The following is a 21,433-nucleotide window of genomic DNA, read 5'->3' as shown; positions in this document are numbered from 1 at the left end:
CATTTTTATATTTTCTCCTTTCATCAATTAAATTCAATATTTCTTCTGTTGCCCAAGGATTTCTACTAGCCCTCGTCTTTTTATCTACTTGATCCTCTGCTGCCTTCACTACTTCATCCCTCAAAGCTACCCATTCTTCTTCTACTGTATTTCTTTCCCCCATTCTTGTCAATTGTTCCCTTATGCTCTCCCTGAGACTCTGTACAACCTCTGGTTCTTTCAGTTTATCCAGGTCCCATCTCCTTAAATTCCCACCTTTTTGCAGTTTCTTCGGTTTTAATCTACAGGTCATAACCAATAGATTGTGGTCAGAGTCCACATCTGCCTCTGGAAATGTTTTACAATTTAAAACCTGGTTCCTAAATCTTTGTCTTACCATTATATAATCTATCTGATACCTTTTAGTATCTCCAGGGTTCTTCCATGTATACAAGCTTCTTTCATGATTCTTAAACCAAGTGTTAGCTATGATTATGTTGTGCTCTGTGCAAAATTCTACCAGGCAGCTTTCTCTTTCATTTCTCTCCCCCAATCCATATTCACCTACTACGTCTCCTTCTCTCCCTTTTCCTACACTCGAATTCCAGTCACCCATGACTATTAAATTTTCTTCTCCCTTTCCTATCTGAATAATTTTTTTTATTTCATCATACACTTCTTCAATTTCTTCGTCATCTGCAGAGCTTGTTGGCATATAAACTTGTACTACTGTAGTAGGTGTGGGCTTCGTATCTATCTTGGCCACAACAATGCGTTCTCTGTGCTGTTTGTAGTAGCTTACCCACATTCCTATTTTCCTATTCATTATTAAACCTACTCCTGCATTACCCCTATTTGATTTTGTGTTTATAACCCTGTAGTCACCTGACCAAAAGTCTTGTTCCTCCTGCCACCGAACTTCACTAATTCCCACTATATCTAACTTTAACCTATCCATTTCCCTTTTTAAATTTTCTAACCTACCTGCCTGATTAAGGGATCTGACATTCCACGCTCCGATCCGTAGAACGCCAGTTTTCTTTCTCCGGATAACGACATCCTCTTGAGTAGTCCCCGCCCGGAGATCCAAATGGGGGACTATTTTACCTCCGGAATATTTTACCCAAGAGGACGCCATCATCATTTAATCATACAGTAAAGCTGCATGCTCTCGGGAAAAATTACGGCTGTAGTTTCCCCTTGCTTTCAGCCGTTCGCAGTACCAGCACAGCAAGGCTGTTTTGGTTATTGTTACAAAGCCAGATCAGTCAGTCATCCAGACTGTTGCCCCTGCAACTACTGGGAAGGCTGCTGCCCCTCTTCAGGAACCACACGTTTGTCTGGCCTCTCAACAGATACCCCTCCGTTGTGGTTGTACCTACGGTACGGCTATCTGTATCGCTGAGGCACGCAAGCCTCCCCACCAACGGCAAGGTCCATGGTTCGGGAGGGGGGGGGGGGGGGACATATTAATTGTAAAATGTAAAATGAAAAGGTTTCCATAATTAGTGATTACTTGTTTCGTTAGTGTGTAAACATAATGTTGCAGTGGCTCCGTCAGTGGACTGTGAAACAAGCATAACTTTTAAAATGAGACTGGATCAGCATATGCATTGTTAGGAAAGTGTGTTTCTTGCTGAATGGACAATAAAACAAAGTAATTTGACTTGCACTGTTTTCTGTTCTTCAACTGAATAACTTTAATATTTGAAAAGTGTATGAGACTCGTATTTGTATGGTGCACATGGTCACCATGTACATCACGTGTGTAGTTTTGTTGCAGTTGTAGACATCCTCACAATACTTAGATAATAACTGCCGTCATAACATCATGAATAAAAACATAATGCAGGAAGATTTAGCATTAGCCTCAAAATTATTTACCCCATTCTTCCATAAAATGTTAGTGTTAAACAAATTTTGCCAATGATAAATAGTGTGGGACTGCTGACCCCATATTTCTCTTTGCACCTATGAAGTCAAACAACTACTGTTCTGTGGAATTTTGTAGCCCATTTCAGTACTCTCCTTTTCCTCAAATATCCTTGTCAAATCTCAGAATCTGACTTGATGAGATGTCTTGTACATTTTCCCTTTTGCCATGGTCAAACCCATCCAGTAATTCCATTTTGGAAATGTGATTCCCGAAAGTATGCACATGTCTTAGCCCTCTATGACTGCCATAACATACTCATTGAACACAAAACCAAAAACTTTCTTTAGATGTAGGAATAAAAGAAAGGTGGAATTCACAGTGACAAATTGGGTGAATAAGGTAGTTGATGCAACAATGCATACTTCATACCCCCATTTTCCCTTTGTAAGAGTTCTGTGGCAGGTGCTTTGTTATAAGGAAAGGTAGTCTTCTCCATATTTTTTCTTTAGAATTCCAAGCTCGCTTCTGACATATTTTTCCATCCTTTTATCCACAAGTCTTGCTTGCATAGTGTTCCCTGGTTATAGTTCTGCCATTAGAAAGGTAACCAGTGAGAAGATACCTTATTGCACAGTGGAAAACATTGGTTATAAGCCTTTCTTGCAGCTGGAATCAACTACACGCTTCCACCAGTTTCCTCTCGCTGCTCTGGCTGCTGTCCCATTTCTGACATAAAACTGTGGTATATTAATAATTTTTATTTATGGACCGTCTGACAGCAACTGAATAAAACACAATTTTTGGGCCATACGCGTTTCGCCTTTATTTTCTGGAAGGCATCATCAGTGACCTGGAATGTGTACATACGTTAGCTATTTTATTTACATTTCGTTCTTTTTGCATGTTTTGTTGAATTTTATATGCTGTATCGTCTTATGGAGTCTCAGATGTATTTTCTTGAACCTGTTGTACACGTTGACAGGGAATGCTTGACATAGCTGTATTGACATCTTCAACTTTTATAGTCCTGTCCTCCTCAGTTGCGCGCTGTGTTTTATTCAGTTGCTGTCAGACGGTCCATAAATAAAAATTATTAATATACCGTAATATCGCGCGCAACTGAGGAGGACAGGACTATAAAAGTTGAAGATAAAACTGTGGATTCATGTCTCACTTAAAACAGCAGTTTGGCACATAAGTTATCAGTTTTATTCTTTTAAGATCGTCCAAAGTTCCTGAGAAATTCATTTTTACTTTAGCTTTTTGTCAGAATTCAATTAATGCGCCGCACCTCCCCATCTTTCACAAAGGATTCCTGTGGTTAATTCATTGTGTGAAACATTGTGTAATCTGTTATTCTTTTTTTATGTATTTGTCATTTACTGTTTGGTAAATCTCTAATCAGCAGTTGTTCTGCTCCATATTATGGACATCAACCGTATTGTGTAATGAGGTGGGTTCTCATTTGCAGCTGAATTGTAGGGTGTGTGGAGGATTAGGGACATACACTGATCAGCCAGAACATTGTGACCACTTACCTAATAGACAGTGTGTCCACCTTTGTCACGGACAACAGCGGCAACGTGTCGGGCATGGAAGCGGCGAGGCCTCGGTAGGTCACTAGAGGGAGTTGGCACTACATCTGCTCACAGAAGTCACGTAATTCCCATAAATTCTGGGGAGGGGAGTGATGAGCTCTGATGCCTCTTTGTCACATCCCAGATGTGTTCAATAGGGTTAAGATCTGGTGACCCTGCTCGACATTTGTGATGAGGTGTGGCCACCCAACCCCACGATGTCTGGACGTGGTTTCACCTTGGTTTTGCCACGTGTTGAAGACACTCGACGCAGTGCTCCTCAAACACCTGAAAAGTCATGTAGTTTTGGAAATGCTCGTGCCGAGTATCCAGTGCGATTAGCAGACACATTATCCACATGCCAGAGTAGAGAACAGTTCTAAACTGCCGTCAATCCGCGCTTGTGCGGTAGGCTGCAATAACTCGCGCATGCATAGAAGGGGGTACCACAGTGCTTTCTGCTTATTTGCTATTGTTAGGTGGCTAGTGACTAATGTCAAATTTTTGTGTTGGGGATTTTCCACTTCCCTCTGCCCCCCCCTCCCCCCCCCCCCCCGCCCCCCCAGTAAGTAGATTTTTCATAAATGCAGAAAAACTTTTTTATTTTTTATTCTAGAAATAAGCGGTAAGCATCTTAATTCAGGCATACAGCGAGGAAAGGTGCATGTATGGCTCGCTATATAATAATAAGGTATGTCAGTAATTGTTTCTTTCTGAGTACTATGCATGTAATGTTAAACGGTTGTTTTTGATTTGTATCATAATGCCTCAGTTTACGAAAGTGCATGTTTGATTTGTTTGCACCTCTTGCTTTATTTCAGCATATCAGAAAAGAGAAACTGGCAGTGATAGGGGAGAAAGTCCGTGCAGTTTGGCCCAGTGCAATAGACGAGGACTGCGAAACTCTGAGCAGCATCAAACTTGGAAAAATAACAAAAGTGCACCTTTAAGTATTGGTCCTGTAAAGTGTTGCAAATTGCAGTGCGGGTATCCACATCAACTTTTGAAATGGTGGGCTGTGCTATTCCGTGGCTAAAAGCCAGATTCTTAAGAGATTACAAAGTTGTGAGGAAACGTAATGTTACAACCAGCCTGCAATGTAACAGGCAATTTATCGGTATTTCATTCATGATATAGGCTGGTATGATCACAAAACGTATAAACATATGATTTAATTCTTACTTTTGAGAATGTGAGACAGCTTCCATCATGACTGTGTCACACTTGCTAATTCCATCTTATGTAATAGACAGCAGCTACTCGAAACAGTCCATGTCCATCCTCACGAAGCTCCGAAGTTCGTGCGGATCTTCGAGCCACAGTTCTTTCGTAAGCAGTGAATATAATCCCCTGCCTTTGTCCCTTCTTTTCAGCCAGGGTTGAACTCGACAACACCTGGTTTCTTGTTTTCGTTGTCATTCTGCCCTAATCCAAAGATTTGCTGTCACTGCCAGGGCAATAGCTCCAAAAAATAAGTGGGTCCTCCATGTGCAGAATGCTGTATAAATACTTATAGCCATGTAACCAAGTGTTGTAATGTAAAACTAACTTCTGAGTCTGTAATTCAGAACAGTAGTAACCTACATAATAGAATAACAATTACTTAATAAATTATGATAAAAAATTTGTTATCAAATATGAACCTTTATAATTGATAATTTGAAACAATTACCTTCCTATATGTCACATGGTCCCACTTGTGTTTCACACTGTAGAACGAAAGGCTTTACAACAGATCAGACAGTTCTGTTTGCATTTCACACATTATCACTGTCTACTGCACATTTGCACCAGGTACATGATGTGTGGATGATGTAATAGGTCTACATGAACCAGTCTGTAGTTACAGATATGCATGCTTGGGGCATTGGTACATAGGTGTGCGGTTTATGCGCATCGTGTAATAGGGACTTTATTGCCTGGATGGGTTTATATCAATAGTACGTCATGGTCGTAATGTTTTGGCTGATCAGTGTATCTAAAAGTGGCACAGGAGATTGATTTGTGGGCTCAGTTTGAGGTTAGGGGATTGATAATCTAGTGTGATAGGTATGACAGCTCTCAAAATTGATGTACTTCTGATGGTTAGTGAGCTTGATATGCACAGAGGTTTTTATGGAGGTAGAGATCAATGCCCAGGAAAATGACATGCTGAACTGAGGAGGACCAGGTGAAGCAGACAGGAGAGAATGTGCTGAAGCTGTGGACGAAAAAGGATAGTTTCTCTTGGCCCTACAGCTGGATCGTGAAGATACGAGTGAAGGGGTTTTTGGTTGGCTAGTCTAAACCACAACGTCCCACTGTCTAATTAAAAATCGGTCATTCCCTCCCCTGAACTATACAGGTGGGAGCTATCCTCACAACACATTATTCACTCTCATAATTACACCAGCTTCAATCTTCAGTAATATACTGTCCCCATACCCTCCACCTAACAGTTTCCACCCTCCTCTCCTATCATATCTCCATTTTCATCTCCCTCCCAATGCATCCGCTCACCTTTCCCCTCCACTCCTTTCTTTCTCCCCCCCCCCCCCCCCTCCACCTCCTTGCCCCACAATCTCCTGATGCTGCGCTGGTTGGCAGTCTAGTCCCTGCACTGTCCACCACATTGTGTTTGTCTCTCTCCCCACCCATACACTACTATCGCTTCCCCTTCTCAGGCCCCTCCAGATTACTGCTTGCATCCCACATGATGTTGCTTCTGGCCTGAGTTGCTGGTGTTAGCGGTGGGTGTGTGTGTGTGTGTGTGTGTGTGTGTGTGTGTGTGTGTGTGTGTGTGTGTGTGTGTGTTTGTTTTTCGTGTATTGTGATGTTCATTAGTCATGGCAGTATCGTTATTACACTTGCAAAGAAATCACTAAAATATGGGTCTGTTTTGCTAGGAAGGTTTTTGCCAGATAGCTCATAAACAGGTTGGCATTTGAGGGTACTGTGTGGATGCCTAATGCCATGCCACATATTTGTTTGTCTATCTTCTCCTCAAAGGAGGAGTAGTTATGGGAATATGAAAGGTTTCACGTATGAGAAGTGAGCAGTAATACCAGTATGGCCTTACAACCACTCTAACTGCTTAATGAAACATAATATATTTCCTGTTGGTGATGTTCATTCTGTCAACGCTACTTGTTTGTTTGGGTCCAGATCCACTGCTCCGCTACAACATTCAACAATCAATATTCATCACAATACTCACTAACCTTGAGGCCTGGGACTTAACATCAATTTTTGTATGTGTAGCCTCATATTCTTTTGTTACAGTTTCTAATGTAATATAATATTGTATCTTGTATCCATTTACTAGATGTGTTTTTCAGTTTCAGAAAATTACAAGTGACATTCATAATACCATAACATTTCTGATATTCTACTTACCTTTTCATTTTCCTGCATTTTTGTATAAGAAAGTCCTTTTTAATTATAATATTTATTATCTGTTTATGATAGATACTAAATGGAATTATCTTCCAGACCTGAAAATTGTTGTTAGAGTTGCTGTATTTTGCTTTAGTAGTAGTTGTTTCAAGTATAACTAGTTTTGCTCTCCATCTGCCTTTCAGAAGAATTTACCTTAAAAATACCTGATGAAAACATGAATTCGCAAGAATAAGGTTTTTTTTCTTTGGTTTGTCAGGATGCTGCAGGCAGTCTCCTATCGGAAGCATTCAGATGCGAAATATGCCCAGTGTGATATGACCGAATGATGGGCAATATATCAATCAGGCGTGTGTGAATATCTTTCTCTCCAGAGGAACTATCAAAGCTTTGCATTAAGAATTTCAACACAATACTTCACCCTAGGCTTCCCATACTTCTTTGAGTAATCCTATTTTCACACTTCACTGAGGAGCTTTTTCAGCTGTGTACCCAATGTCATCACTCCTCCATCCATCCATTCAGTCATTCATTGTATCCTACATATCCGAGGGTTATCCTTCTTGCTTGTGGAAGGAAAAGATCAAGGTATACATTAACAAGACGAGCAAAATGTAGAAACATGACTTAGTATGTCCACTGCAATAATAATAAATGGTCACTGTACTGCTTGGTACCATTTGATTCCTACAATAGCTAAATTTAACCAGATAAATAAGGAAGACAGGTGTTACTTCAAAAAAAAATTTCTCATTTCTGTTGAATAGCTGCAGTTTCTCTCCTATTAATAGCTTAATGTTGACTTGATTACATTAGTATTACTCCAAGAAAAGTTGCCTACATATGTAAATACAAAACTCTGTGTACAATTAATTGCTATCTGTCACATAGCTATACAACAGACACTGAAAATTGCCATGTATCTAATAGAAATTTTTTAGCCTTGATTTAGATAATCAGATAACACACAAGAAAAGTGTAATGAAGTATTTTTTAATTTTCTATTGAACTGGTGAGACCTCCCAGTTCCTTGCAATATGTTAAATGGAAGCTTGGTGAATGCTTGGTACCAAGATACATAACTCAATGCTGAACTCTAGACAAGGAGACAATGTCTAAATGAAATCTTCATTGTGTTTTATATTGTGATTGTGCCAATCACAGTTGAGCTGGAATTGATTTTTATCAGCAACAACGAAAACAATTACAGAGTAAATGTACTAGGAAGTAAATGTAAGAGTTTAAAGATCATTAAAAAAGACAACTCCAAGATATGTGTTGATACACTTTACACTACCGACGTCTACTGTTTAAATGCTTTATTTGCATTGCCCCAGAGAGAGAAAATACATAAAAAGTAATCCAACACTCTCCTCTTTAAGTCAGAATAATGAGATATACTTCTAAGAACAAGGTATCATTCCCTCTGTGGGCCTCTTGTGGTGTCTGTACGTTGGTCCATGCAGACATTGTTAGTTTCTGGGTTCCTCTTCAAACTGCACTGGAAGTGGCGGCTCTGGTAACAATATGCAATCCTTATCTTTATCTCCTCCCTATGCTTCTTACTCGTCTTGCACTCCTTAGACAGCTGTCGCCTCCGTTTCTTCTCCTTAGGGATTTTAATGGTACTGTGACCACTGATTGGGGTGGGATTGTTGAAGACCTGCTGGTGGGGCCTGATCTCTGCCTCCTCAACACTGGAACTTCCACACACTCTAGTGTGGCGTATGGCACTTTCTTGGCCATTGAACTTTCCATTTGTAGCCCTGGATTTCTCCCCTCCATTCAATAAGTAGTTCATGATAAGTTGTGCAACAGCCATAATTTTCCAGTTGTCTTAGCTTTTCTTCAGAGTCCTTTGTCTGGTCGCCCCTCTAGGTGGGTCTTTACTAATGCAGACTGGGATGCCTTTTCCTTAGCTGCCATCCCAACCACTTCATCACACAATGGTATTGATTAGACAGCACTGAATTTGACTGTGGCATCCATCTCTTAACCACCTCCTTTCCTTTAAATGGCTTCATGCATGGGCCCGTTATCTAATGAAATTCCAGAAACAAATTTGTTGGGGACGATGTCACTACCACAGGGCTGCATACTCCCTCTTCAAAGGAATGAGCAAAGATCAGGTGCAATTTTGACAACTCCTCCTACAGTTGTCCAAGGAATTTTCCTAAATGGTGTTATCCTCACCAGCCCACACAATATTGCTGAGCATTTTGCTCAGCATTTCACCCAGGCCAAGACCAGGAGTGGAAATAAGCACTGCTGCGACATGGCCCCTGGACCGGACCAGGTGCACAACCAAATTCTTCAACACCTATCAGTGACTAGCCAGATCATATACATGCCCTTTCCACCTGTCTGTGGAGTGAGGGGAAATTCCCTCCCCAGTGGCAAGAAAGTGTTGTTATTTTAGTTTTGAAATTGGATAAACCACCTCTTCAGATAGCCAGCCATTGTCCAGTCAGTTTAACCAGTGTCCTCTGCAAGTTACTTGACTGTACGGAGAGTCGAACGCTGTATTGGATCCTAGAACCCGGGACCTTTTGGCTTCGACCCATACTGCAGATAATTTAATCCATCTGGAATCTGATATCCGAACAGCTTTTGCCTGACATCAACACCTTGTTGCAATCTTCTTTGATCTGCGTAAAGCTTATGATACCACATAGCATCGCCACATCCTTGCCATCTTATGTGAGCGAGGTCTCCATGGCCCACTCCAGATTTTTATTCTGAAGTTTCTTTCGTGTCTCACTTTTCAGTTATAGGTTTGGCACCTCCCTTAGCTCATTCCATCTGCACGAGAATGGGTTCTGCAGGTTTCTATTTTCATTGTCCCTCTCTTTTTAGTGGCTGTCAGTGGTCTTGTGCTGGCTGTGGGTCCTACAGTGTCCTCTTTGTCTGCTGATGACTTCTGCATTTATTTTTGTTCATCTGTGATGGGTGTTGCTGAACACAGGCTGCAGGAAGCAGTACACAGAGTGCAATCGTGGGTTCTTACTTATGGCTTCCAGTTTTCTGCTGCCAAGACCTGTGTTATGCATTTCTGTTATCACTGTACAGTGCATCCCCTTCCAGATGTGTACTCTGATGGTCAGCCTCTGAATGTGGTGGACTTTCATAATTTTTTCGAACTGGCCTTCAATGCCTGGTTGACATGGCTTCCTCATCTTTGTCAACTAAAGCACACATGTTGGTCAGCGCTCTTAGATGCCTCAGGAATACCTACTGGGGCACGAAACACTTGACTCTGCTACATCTCTACAATGCATTGGTCCAGTCCCATCTATATTACGGGAGTCTTGCAAAACAGTTTGGTGGCACCTTCGATGGCACAGATGCATGACCTGATATGTCATTAGCGGTTACAACTGGTCTAACCTTAATGGCAAGAAATACAATCTGAGATCATTTCCCTCCCTGGCCACTCCATGGGAGGAACATGTGGCTAAAGAAGGCAGTGAAGTTTATTCACCCCGGTATCTCGTCTGTACGTGAGTTGATGGCGTATCATTTATTTCGACGAAGCCTCAGTTTTTTGTGGCGCATTTAGAGGACAAGTTTGGGGAGATGGAGGGCTTGTCTAAAATGCGTGGAGGGCTTGTCCAAAATGCACTCTGGGTCAGTTTTGTCAAAACAGCATCCTCTGCCCAGTCACAAAGGCTACTCGCTTGTGACAAGTTGGGGGATGTTTCAGTTAACATCACACCCCATAAGAGTTTAAACATGGTCCCGGGTGTTATATTCCACAGGGATCTTCTTTTGCAGTCAAGACGATGAATTGTGCGCCAACCTAGAATGACGAGGTGTTCACTTTGTCTGGCGCATCAATCAGGGTCCAGGGGAACTCTTAATCTTCCTGACTCACTACCCCTTGCATTACTGGACAATGTCTCTGCAACTGATCTAGTCTTATGGTTTGTTTGTGAAGAATGTTTTTGCTGTTATCTCTAAGAGAGGGTACCTCAGCATTTTGGGCACATTGAGGGGTTGGCAGCATGTCTTGTTGCCTCCTCTGCCCTGAATGGGCAGCAGCTGTCTGGCGTTTAACAATTGTAGTGAGATAAAAAATTTAGTATTGTTTTTAATATTCAAACAATGGAGATAGTTGGGTCCAAAAAACAAATTGCGAGCTGTCATTATTCAGTCCCCCAAAGGAATTTTACTGTGGGGAAATAACCCAAACCTAGGCATAAATAATTTCACATGTTGAATAATCAGGATCTCTGCCAGATGTTCCCGTCATTCTCACATGGTATTTTGAAGCCGTAACTTGCTTTCGGTGCCATAACTCACTGTCTTCTTTAAGTGCTACCTTCAAATGGTCCTTGGGTGGATCGAGTCCAGTATTTATGCCTCGATGATGCCGGGCACTCCATAATTGGTCGGCACCGCATTGAGTGTTCTGTCCATGGTCCACGCCTGCCAGGCATGACTCCAGTGGTCCTGTCTGGTCACCAGTGTTCAGACTGCTGTCTTCACACAAGTCGACTATCCTCTAGGTGTGGTTGTCGTTACCTGAGGTGTGTCAAAGCCAATGTGTAATGTCTGGTGCTCTGTCACATGGCTGTTTCCTTGGTCTCCACTCCTGTTTCTTGCTGGGCCTTCTGTAACCGGTCCACACCATGTTGGGTGTTTTGTCTGCAGTCTGAGCCCACACAGCAAGGGCCTCAACTTCGCAGTAACTCCTGTCGCAGCCTGTATCAGTGCAGTTGAGCAAGCAGCCAACACGCTACCTTCCAGTGTGGCTGAAAAGATTTTTTGAGTGACCTGCAGGATGCTCCCCAAGCCCAAGCCACCCAAATCCAACATCTCAGGCAATGAAAGGGTTGCAATGAGGCAATTCCGGGAGGTTGACAGCATTGTGGGGATGCCAGCAGGCAAGGGGAACTCCACAATCATCCTAAAGAAAATGGAGTATGACAGAAAGGTGCAACAACTTCTGGAGGATCCTGGATACAAACCAATAGGAAGCGAACTCGTGGACAAAGTGAACAAAAAGACCAGTGCTCTGCTGAGGTAGATGGGCCTGCCTGAGCATCATCAAGAAGCTGCATCCCAAAGCACCAGTACCACCCAGACTGTATGGACTCTCCAAAGTTCACAAGAATGGGGTTACTCTTCAACCTACTTTGGCAATATTGGCACGGATACCTACCCTACTGCAAAATACCTGAAGAAGTTGTTGGCATCACGTATGGGCAAGTATGCACACCACTTTTGGAATCAGAGGACTTGCTACAACGGCTGAGGCAACTACACATTTTGGACTCGGACATCATAGTCAGTTTCAATGTGGTGTGTGTCTCCACATGAGTGCCACTCAATGACTCACTCAGTTTTATTGGAGAGAAGTTTGATGGAGCTCTTCTTATTCAGTCATGTACTAACCTCAACGTACTTCCTATATGGAGCTCAATTTTGTGAGCTAATGGAATTGGTGGTGATGGGCATTCCTCCATCACCTGTGGTGGTCAACCTGTTGATGAAAGGGTTTGAAGAGGATGCACGTACATTGGCCACATATCAGTCTAAGTGCTATTTCAGATGTATGGATGTTTATTTGGCCTTATGGTAGGGAGAAGCTATATGATTTTCTGGAACATCTGAATTCATACCACCCAAACATAAAGATAATGATGGAGCTGGAGAAGGATGGACAACTCCTATGTAATAGTCGAGGGGAAAGCAGATGGCACATTTGGGCACAGTGTACCGCAGACCTGCTCACACTGGCTTATAGCTGCCACCATTCAGCACAGAAGAATGGAGTGCTCAAAACTCTAGTCCACTGGGCACATACTCTTGTCAGTATTCAGCAAAAATGGGTTTTCCTCTAGATCCAAAATGCACTTTGACCTGCCAGTCAGCCACAGGATCCAGAAGAGGCGAAGAAGGCGGCATACCTGCCATGTGTTGGACCAATCTCTGCCAAGATCAGTATCTCATGAAACATGACATCAAGAGTCTATTTTTCCCGCCCACTAAAATTGGGACAGTGCTGGGAAATGACCTGGGGCTACGCAAGCTAGGTATTCACAACATTCCATGTCAGTGTGGGATGTCATACATTGACCAGATGACCAGAGCCACAGACATCAGGTGTAAAGAACACCAGGGGCACACCATGCTCAGACAGACAATAACTGTTTAGAACTTGGTCACTCAATGATCTGCAGTGACACAAAGATTATCACACAGACCCCAAGATACTGGAACAGAGTCATAAAAGAATCCATTGAGAGAATCTCATCAACCGTGACAGTTGATGTCAGTATCAGCACTGCCTGTGCTCAGGCTCTTGAGCTTCTGAAAACTCAACGTAGGACGCTTCGAGATTTTGCAAGAAATAGAAGGGCATACTGAGAAAACAGTCATGAGACAGAGCAGCAGACATTACAGGTTGGATTTGGTACACCTCAGACAACAGCCACAACCCCCAGAGGATGGTTGAGCTGGATGTGGATGGCAGTTGGAACACCAGAAGCCAGAGAGTAGCATTGGAGCCGTTCCTGGCAGGTGCGGACCACAGACGGAACACCCGATGCGACACGATCTGGTTACGGAGTGCCCGTACCATCCAGGCATAAATACTGGACTCAATCCACCCAAGGTCCATTCTTGGGTAGCACCTGAAGGAGACAGCAAGTTACGCTGTCAGAATACCATGCGAGAACAAGCCTGAAGAATTAAAATTTCACATGTCCTGGATCAGTACTATCTTCTCTAGTTGAGTATGCATAACTTTAATAAAACCCTCTATACCTGATTTATGAAGCATGAGATATGGCCTACTGGTGACCTATAGTAATATTTGCTTGTTTGTTTCCTGATGTAGCACAGCATTGAAAGAACAGGTCAACATGCATTGTCCTGAAGGGACTAGACCTAGCTCCATTTGTTGCATATACAGGGTGTCCCAATTGTTCGTAATGGAATAGCATCACAGGCCTCCTCAATTTGCTCACTAAGATCATCCAGTGTTTGTGATCTTGCAGTGTAAACTGTGTTTTCGAGAGTACCCCAGCGACAAAAGTCCAGAGGAGTTAAATCAGGGGCTCAAGCTGGAGATTCCACACTCCCTCTTTGTCCTATCCATCTTGCAGGGAATGTACAACTGACAAATACCCTCACATCAATGTGTGATGTGGTGCACCCCCCTGTTGAAAGCAATAATCTTCATTTTCAAAAAAGTCATTAAGACCAGGAGTTATCGTATGCAATATTTCTAAGTAAGAGTCACCTGTGACAATGTTTTCAAAGTAGTACAGCCCAATTAACCTTCCAGAAGACAGACCGCACTACACTCATACTCCTGGTAGATTAACATGTCTTTCCTCTGTTACATATGGGTTATTACTGGCCCAGTACACTCATTTACGGTAGTTAATTGTTCCATTTAGTTTAAAAGTAATTTCATCTGACCAAAGAATTAGATGGTGGAAATGTTGCTCTTCTTCACATCTGTTAATGAACCACTCACAAAATCCACTTCACCTTGGAATCATCCTCATTAAGAGCATGGAAAGGTCTTGGAATGTAAGGCTTCAATTTCTGAGCCCACTGAATTCTGTGAACATTGCATTTGCATGTCGCAATCTCTTGAGAGCTTTGCCTTGCAAATTTGTTTGGGATTGTGTGTGTGCCTGGATCACTGCTGAACATCTCTTTCCTCTGCAGTGTCCCTTCTTCAAATCTTGTACTGTTCCTCTGATGTCAAAGTTTTCTCAGATTCTTGCAATTGTTACCCTCCAACATCGTCATACCTCATTCACATTCTCTGTTTTCCTGTAACACTTTAGCAAGCATTTCTGTTGAGCCAACTATAACACCATGTTTACAATCCTGGAACAAAAGAAAATGTTATGTTTTTCATTCCCTTCTGAATAATTACCCACAAAAACTGCATTTTATCTCCTTTAATTAAAGAGATATTCAATTTCAAAAAGTGTATACATTATTTTGGGACACCCTGTATAGGCACTACTCCTTTCTTCTTGTAGGTTACACAGTAATGTGATATTAGCTGTTATCCACCACGATGTATTGACTTTATTTCAGTAAATTCAATGTGATGTTCTGCTAAGCCCAATTCATTGGACACTGCTCTCTTGTAAGGATATTAGAAGTTCATCACATTCATTAATAAGGCTTCTAATATGAGTATTCTTTAATATTTATCACTTTGCCCAAGCTGCAGTCCCCCTCCCTATTGGCTGTCCCAACTGTGAATATAATTGTTTTGTAGATCTGTCCTGTTGGAGGAATTTATCCTAAGAAGGTCTTGGAATCACAGTGGAAATCATTGACAGATATTTCTATGGCCAGACTGGGTGCTCTGTAGTGCTTAGCTGAGCAAGTAGCTTGTTACCAGGAACATTCAGATGTAATCTGTGCTGTGTATGACACAACTGAGCAGGGGGAATGCATCAGCTGCACCCATGTGTGATTTTTGAAGTTTCAAATTAACACAGTCCACTGAGAGCATCCAGAGGTTATCATAATGCTCAAAGAGTGACACAGACTTAACATTAGTGTGAGAATCATTGCCAACTATGTGCCTAGTGTCTTCCTCAGTTGAGGCTGTTGTCCAAACTGCTTGCATCCCCTACTTTATTTCATTTAGTCATCTCTCAGTTCTGACATTCCTGCCCTGCGACTGCTACTCAGAAATAAGAGCTTCTTGGGCTTCTTAATGCTTTTGTTTCTGATCCACTTGCTTGCATCTTACACCTGTACTACCTGATTGCTTCTGAACTTCTTAGGTTATTTCTACATTTTAGTGACCAGTGTTCAGAACACTGAAGCTACTGGAATAGCTAAGCTGAAGTTTTTGGACTTGCAGCATCTCCTGGATCTTTAGAATGATTTCGAAGTTTTCTGATCTAGCCCTAATATTACTCATGCAATTGCAGCTCTTACGTAAGTGCTAAATAAGTTATAAGTTTCAAGATTAGCTACTCTTCAGTATTATGTAGCAATTGTTTTATTCTGTTTAATTAGTTACAGTCATAAATATAAACTGACAGTCAGTTACTCATCACTTTCAGGTACCGGACTCGTCCTGTCATGTCAGGCCCTGGGCTGTACGATCCCACAAGCATAATGAATGCAGATGTATTAAACAGGTGCCAGAAAGAAGGCTGGATTAAGCTCGCATTTTATTTATTATCATTTTTCTATTACTTGTATGGGTAAGTAAAAGACATCAGTTTCTTCGCATTGTTAACGGTAAATTGTCAGTGTTATGTTAAACACAAAAAGAGAGTGGAAGAAGAGATATTACAGAATAAAATGATTCTGCTTTCTGCATTTCCAAAAATCAAAAGCTCGTAAATGTATGTAACTAAAGTCAAAACTGTATTTGCTCCTCAGAAATTTCACTACAAGGAAAATTACTGTGTAACATTCTATAGGTGACCAAGAACATAAAAAGTACTCACTTCATTTTGTTGTTGTTTGTCTTCTTTGGTCTGAAGACTCATTTGGTGCATCTCTCAGTGCTAGCCTGTCACCTGCAGCTACTATCATTTCTGCATAACTACTGCATTCTACACATGTCTGAACTTCTTATGCAGTCAAGCCTATACCCCCACCGCATCACCAAGTTGACAATTCCTTTAAGCTTCAGGTTGTCCTGTTAACTGATGACTAAATGAAGGGAAGTTGTGCCATAAATTTATTTCCCCTAGTTCATTAATTTCCTCATTATTACTCACTCAACCCAGCTCATCTTCAGCATTCTCCTGTAGCATTACATTTCAATAACATCTGTTTTCTTCTTCTGTGGAATTTTTATCACCCATGTTTCACTCTTATATAATGCTACACTCAGAAATTCAAAGACTTAAATTTGCATTAGATACTAACAAATTTCCTTTTTAGGAACACTTTACTTACTATTGCAAGCCTGCATTTTATAACCTCTGTGCTTTGGCCATTGACGTCTCTTGGATTTGCAGCTCTTGTAGTTTTTACATGTTTGCAGTTAAAATTATTGGATATAGATTCCGCCATTGATGCGAAACACTATTTTTCTTGATACCTGAATATGTTCCAGTATTTTCGTGCCATCGTTAGTGAATTTTGATTCTTGAAAAACTGTAAAAAGTGAACATATTTTAGGTTGCAGCTGATCTAACAAAATGAGACGTAAAGACAGTTTTTATTTGGTTTTTTTCTTGCCTTGATTTTACATCGGTTTTACAGGACCATCTGTATGGAGTTCCGCACTGATAGCTTGTCATCCGCAAACCAAATGATGTAAATGTGAATTTTATCAGCAAGTTAACACCTCACATGGTTTCTAAAAATGTAATTTTGTCGTGGCAAAATATTTTGCGTATATATTTGTTGTAACTCATGTTTTGTTGTTACACATCATTCTTGTTTTTCATTCTGAGGATGCTGCACATGCACATATTAAATTTACTTTGTATAATTTTGGTTTAACAAATACCTATTCACTTTGCACGATGTGGTGTAAAGGATGTTGTGTGTCCTAACCCCATCGGCACTCATTTGTTCCCGAGTGAATTTGGCACTGAATTTGAATTTTGTTTACTTCTCTCTCTCTCTCTCTCTCTCTCTCTCTGTCTGTGTGTGTGTGTGTGTGTGTGTGTGTGTGTGTGTGTGTTTTTGCCTTTTCTGTGAAGTTCCTTTAATGTGCCTTTGGAGAGTGCAATGTATTCATTTAAAACTTAGTTTTCTTCTGTATGTAGAGATTCTCTTCTGGTGGTAGTTTGTGGTATAGGCTGTGGCTGGATTTCAGTATTTTTAAATCTTTTGCTATTGTAGTTGGGTGAAGGGTTCAGGCTATTAGGTGGTCAGCAATTATACTATGGGTGCTGTTACTTTTTAGGGCTCTGAGGTGTTCTGCATATCTTGTTTTAAAATATCTGCATGTTTGTCCTATGAATACTGATTGGCAAGTGTTGCATGTGAGTTCACATGTTCCTGGTCTGTTGGATTTATCTGTGGGTGTCTCCTGTGTTCTGAGGTTTCTCTGTGTAGCGTTGTCTGTCCTGCATCCTATTTGAAGTCCCTGTTTCTTCGATATGTTGCCTAAAGTGTGGGCAGTTTTGTCATGGCAGGTAAATACGTGCCATTTTGTTTTGTATGCATGTTGTTGCACTGTTGTCTTGCTTATGGCCATCATTTGCATTTTGTGTTGTTCTGTGTGTGTGTGTGTGTGTGTGTGTGTGTGTGTGTGTGTGTGTGTGTGTGTGTTCGCTCCTTTTCTGTTTACAAATTTGTTGCTTTAATTTCTCCATCATATTGGTCTTGTAACCATTTTCCACTGCTATTTGTTTTATTGTGTTTACCCCCTGTCTGTAATTTGTTATCTTGTGGGTGTTCTGTTCAATATTTTGGAGCATGAATCTGAAGCTCACTTGCTTGTGTGCCACCAGGTGGTTTGATAGACTGGGAATGGCGATACTTGTGGTTGTCACTTTCCTGAATGTTGTGAAGTCATGAGTATTGTTTGTTTGTTGGATGTTGAGATACAGAAAATTTAGCAATGCCCATGACTTCACAACATTGAGGAAGCTGACAACCAGGAGCACCACCATTCACAATCTGTTGAACCACATAATGGCAGATAAGCAAGCGAGCTTCAGAATAATGCTCCACAGACTGAGCAGAACACTCATAAGCAAATAGAATTGCATACAGGAGCTAAACACAATAAAACAAATAGCAGTGGAAAAGGGTTACAAGACCCATATGATAGAGAAATTAAACAAACAAATTTGTGAACAGAAAAGGAATTAATGCACCACACACACCTGAAACCGTACACACCACAGAAACAATGACCCCATGCAAGACGCAACAGTGCAACAGCACATGCCCCCCCACCCCTGCCACACACACACAAATGGCACATACTCACCTACAACAGCGAAATTGTCCACAGAATAGGCAACATATAGAAGAAGCAGGGACTTCAAATAGGATTAAGAATAGACAACACAACACAGTAAAAACTCAGAACACAGATAAATCCAACAGATCAGGAATATATGAACTCGCATGCAACACTTGCCAAACAGTATACATAGAACAAACATGCAGGAATTTTAATACAAGATACTCAGAACACCTTAGAGTCCTAAAAAGTAACGGCACCCACAGCACATTTGCTGACCAACTAAGAGCCCATACCCAACACCCAAGTACAACAGCAAAAGATTTAAAAATACTGAAATCCAGCCACAGCCTATACCGCAAACTAACAATAGAAGAGAATTTCTACATACAGAAAGAAAACAAGTTTTAAATGAATACACTGCACTCTCCAAAGGCACATAATTCAACACATTAAAGTAATTTTAAAGAAAAGGCAAAACACACACATGCAAATAGAGAGAGATAAAAGTAAAACAAAAATTCAGTGCCAAACTCGCTCAGAAACAAATGACTGTCGATGGGGTTAGGACACACATTATCATTTACACTGCACTGTGCAGAATGAAAAGGTATTAGTTAAACCAAAATTATACAAAGTAAATTTAATATGTGCATGTGCAGAGCTCTTAGAATGTAAAACAAGAATAATATGTAACAACAAAACATGAGTTACAACAAATATATATGCAAAATATTTTGCCACGACATTTTTTTAAAATTAGAGGGAGCTATTAACTCGCTGATAAAATTTACGTTTACATCATTTGGTTTGCAGACGAGAAGCTGTCATTGCAGAATATCATAGAGATGGTCGTGCAAAAACGTTGTAATGTGAAATCAAGGTAAGGAAAAATGAACAAAAATGTCTTTATCAGTTACAACATAAAATATGTTCACCGTTTACAGAAAACCCACTGATTATGGGAAAGGGGTGCCGAAATATGTTTAGGTAACAAGAAAAACAGTGGTTTGCCTAAAATGGGAAACCTATATCCAATAATTGGCTACTGTCAGGTATTTTGCTGCCCAAATATCAAAACTGCTACTTTTAGTGTCTCATTTTATGAGACATTCCTCAGGATCGCCTGATTTAATACCGTTACCCTTATTGTACGTTTGTTGATTTTCGTCATATAACCTCTTCTTAAGATCCTACTCTTTCCATTTAACTGCTCTTCCAAGTCCTTTGCAGTCTCTGACAGAATTACAGTTAATCAGCAACTTCAAAGTTTCTGTTTCTTGTCCTAAACTTTTAATCTCCTTTCTTAATTTCTCCTTGGTTTCCCTTAAAGCTTGCTCAATGTATAAACTGAATACAGATGGGGGTAATGTACAGTCCCATCCAATTCCCGTCTCAACTACTGTTTCCCTTACCTTTCTTTTCATCTCGTACAACTGCATCCTGTTTCTGTACAATTTGTAGATAACCTGTGGCTGTCCATATTTTATGACTGCTACTTTCAAAATATAAAAATTAGTATTGTCAAAAGAAGCATTCTCTGAATCTACATATGCTCTAAATGTAGATATGCCTTTCTGTAACCTACCTTCTGCTTTCTCTTAAAAGTTGTAGGAACAAGCAACAAAATAACAACCCCCACCCCCATTTCTCTGGATGTCAGGTTCGACCAGTTTTTCATTCTTGTGTGGATAATTCATGTCAGTGTTTTGTAGCTGTGACTTATTAAACTGATAGCTTGGTAATATTCACATCTATTATTAACACCTATTTTGTTGTTGCAAGTATTACATTCTTCTTGAAGTCTGAGTGCTGAGGCCTGTCTCGTATATCTGATGATATTCCTATTCTTCCTGCCACCACATTTCACTAATGCCCAGTGTATATAACTAACTATTTATTTCCATTTTAAAATTATGTAACCTACCTACCTGATTAAAGGATCTAAAATTCCATTCTCCACAACATATAACTCTAGTTTTGTTCTTCCTAATGTCAACTTCTGCTTACGTGTCCCCCCCCCCCCCCCCCCCCCCACCTCCCCACTCCCGTCCATGGAGATCGGAATGAGAGAGTGTTTTTACCTCCAGAACATTTCACTGGAGAGGATACCATCATAATTAAGCCGCACAGTAGATCCGCAAGCCCGCAAAAAAATAAATAAATAAATAAAAAGGCTGGCTGTTTCCCCTTGCTTCTAGCCGTTTGTAGCACCAATATAATGAAGCCATATGTTGGCTAATATTGAAATGTCAGATAAATCAATCATCCAGACTGTTTCCCCTGCAATTACTGGCTAGGCTGTTTGTTGCCTTTCTTCAGGAACCATACGTTACTCCAGCTTCTTCACAGATATTCCTCCAATATAGTTGCACGTATGGTATAGCTATCTGCATTATTGAGGCATGCAAGCCAAACTACTAGGTAATGGCCTTCAGATAGTAGGACTCATATGGGGACCTGAATTGAATACATTCAATTATAGTGACTGTAAACTTGATAAAAAAAATTACCGCTGTGTCTGAAATAATTATCCTATTGAGGAGGAGGTATAGGGAGAGGAGACTCTCTCTCACACACACACACACACACACACACACACACACACACACACACAAAAATAAATGCAACTCGCACACATGAGCCGTGTGTGTGTGTGTGTGTGTGTGTGTGTGTGTGTGTGTGTGTGTGTGTGTGTGTGTACATCTATTGATCTATTGTTGATGAAGACCTTAATGGCTGAAAGCA

General features: G+C 40.9%; 1 protein-coding gene across 1 annotated transcript in view; it reads left to right on the top strand.

The window, feature by feature from the left end:
- The window catches only part of LOC126092017 (protein cornichon), a 70,074-nt gene that overhangs the window by 37,568 nt on the left and 11,073 nt on the right, over positions 1 to 21,433 (top strand). The window contains exon 4 of the mRNA XM_049907404.1: positions 15,864 to 16,007. Coding sequence (XP_049763361.1) covers positions 15,864 to 16,007 — 144 coding nt within the window. The remainder of the gene's footprint in view (positions 1 to 15,863; positions 16,008 to 21,433) is intronic.

This window comes from Schistocerca cancellata, chromosome 7 (genome assembly GCF_023864275.1).
Source record: "Schistocerca cancellata isolate TAMUIC-IGC-003103 chromosome 7, iqSchCanc2.1, whole genome shotgun sequence".
Taxonomy (NCBI): domain Eukaryota; kingdom Metazoa; phylum Arthropoda; class Insecta; order Orthoptera; family Acrididae; genus Schistocerca; species Schistocerca cancellata.
The sequence above is the reverse complement of the archived record's forward strand: the minus strand, read 5'-3'. Positions and strand labels throughout refer to the sequence as shown.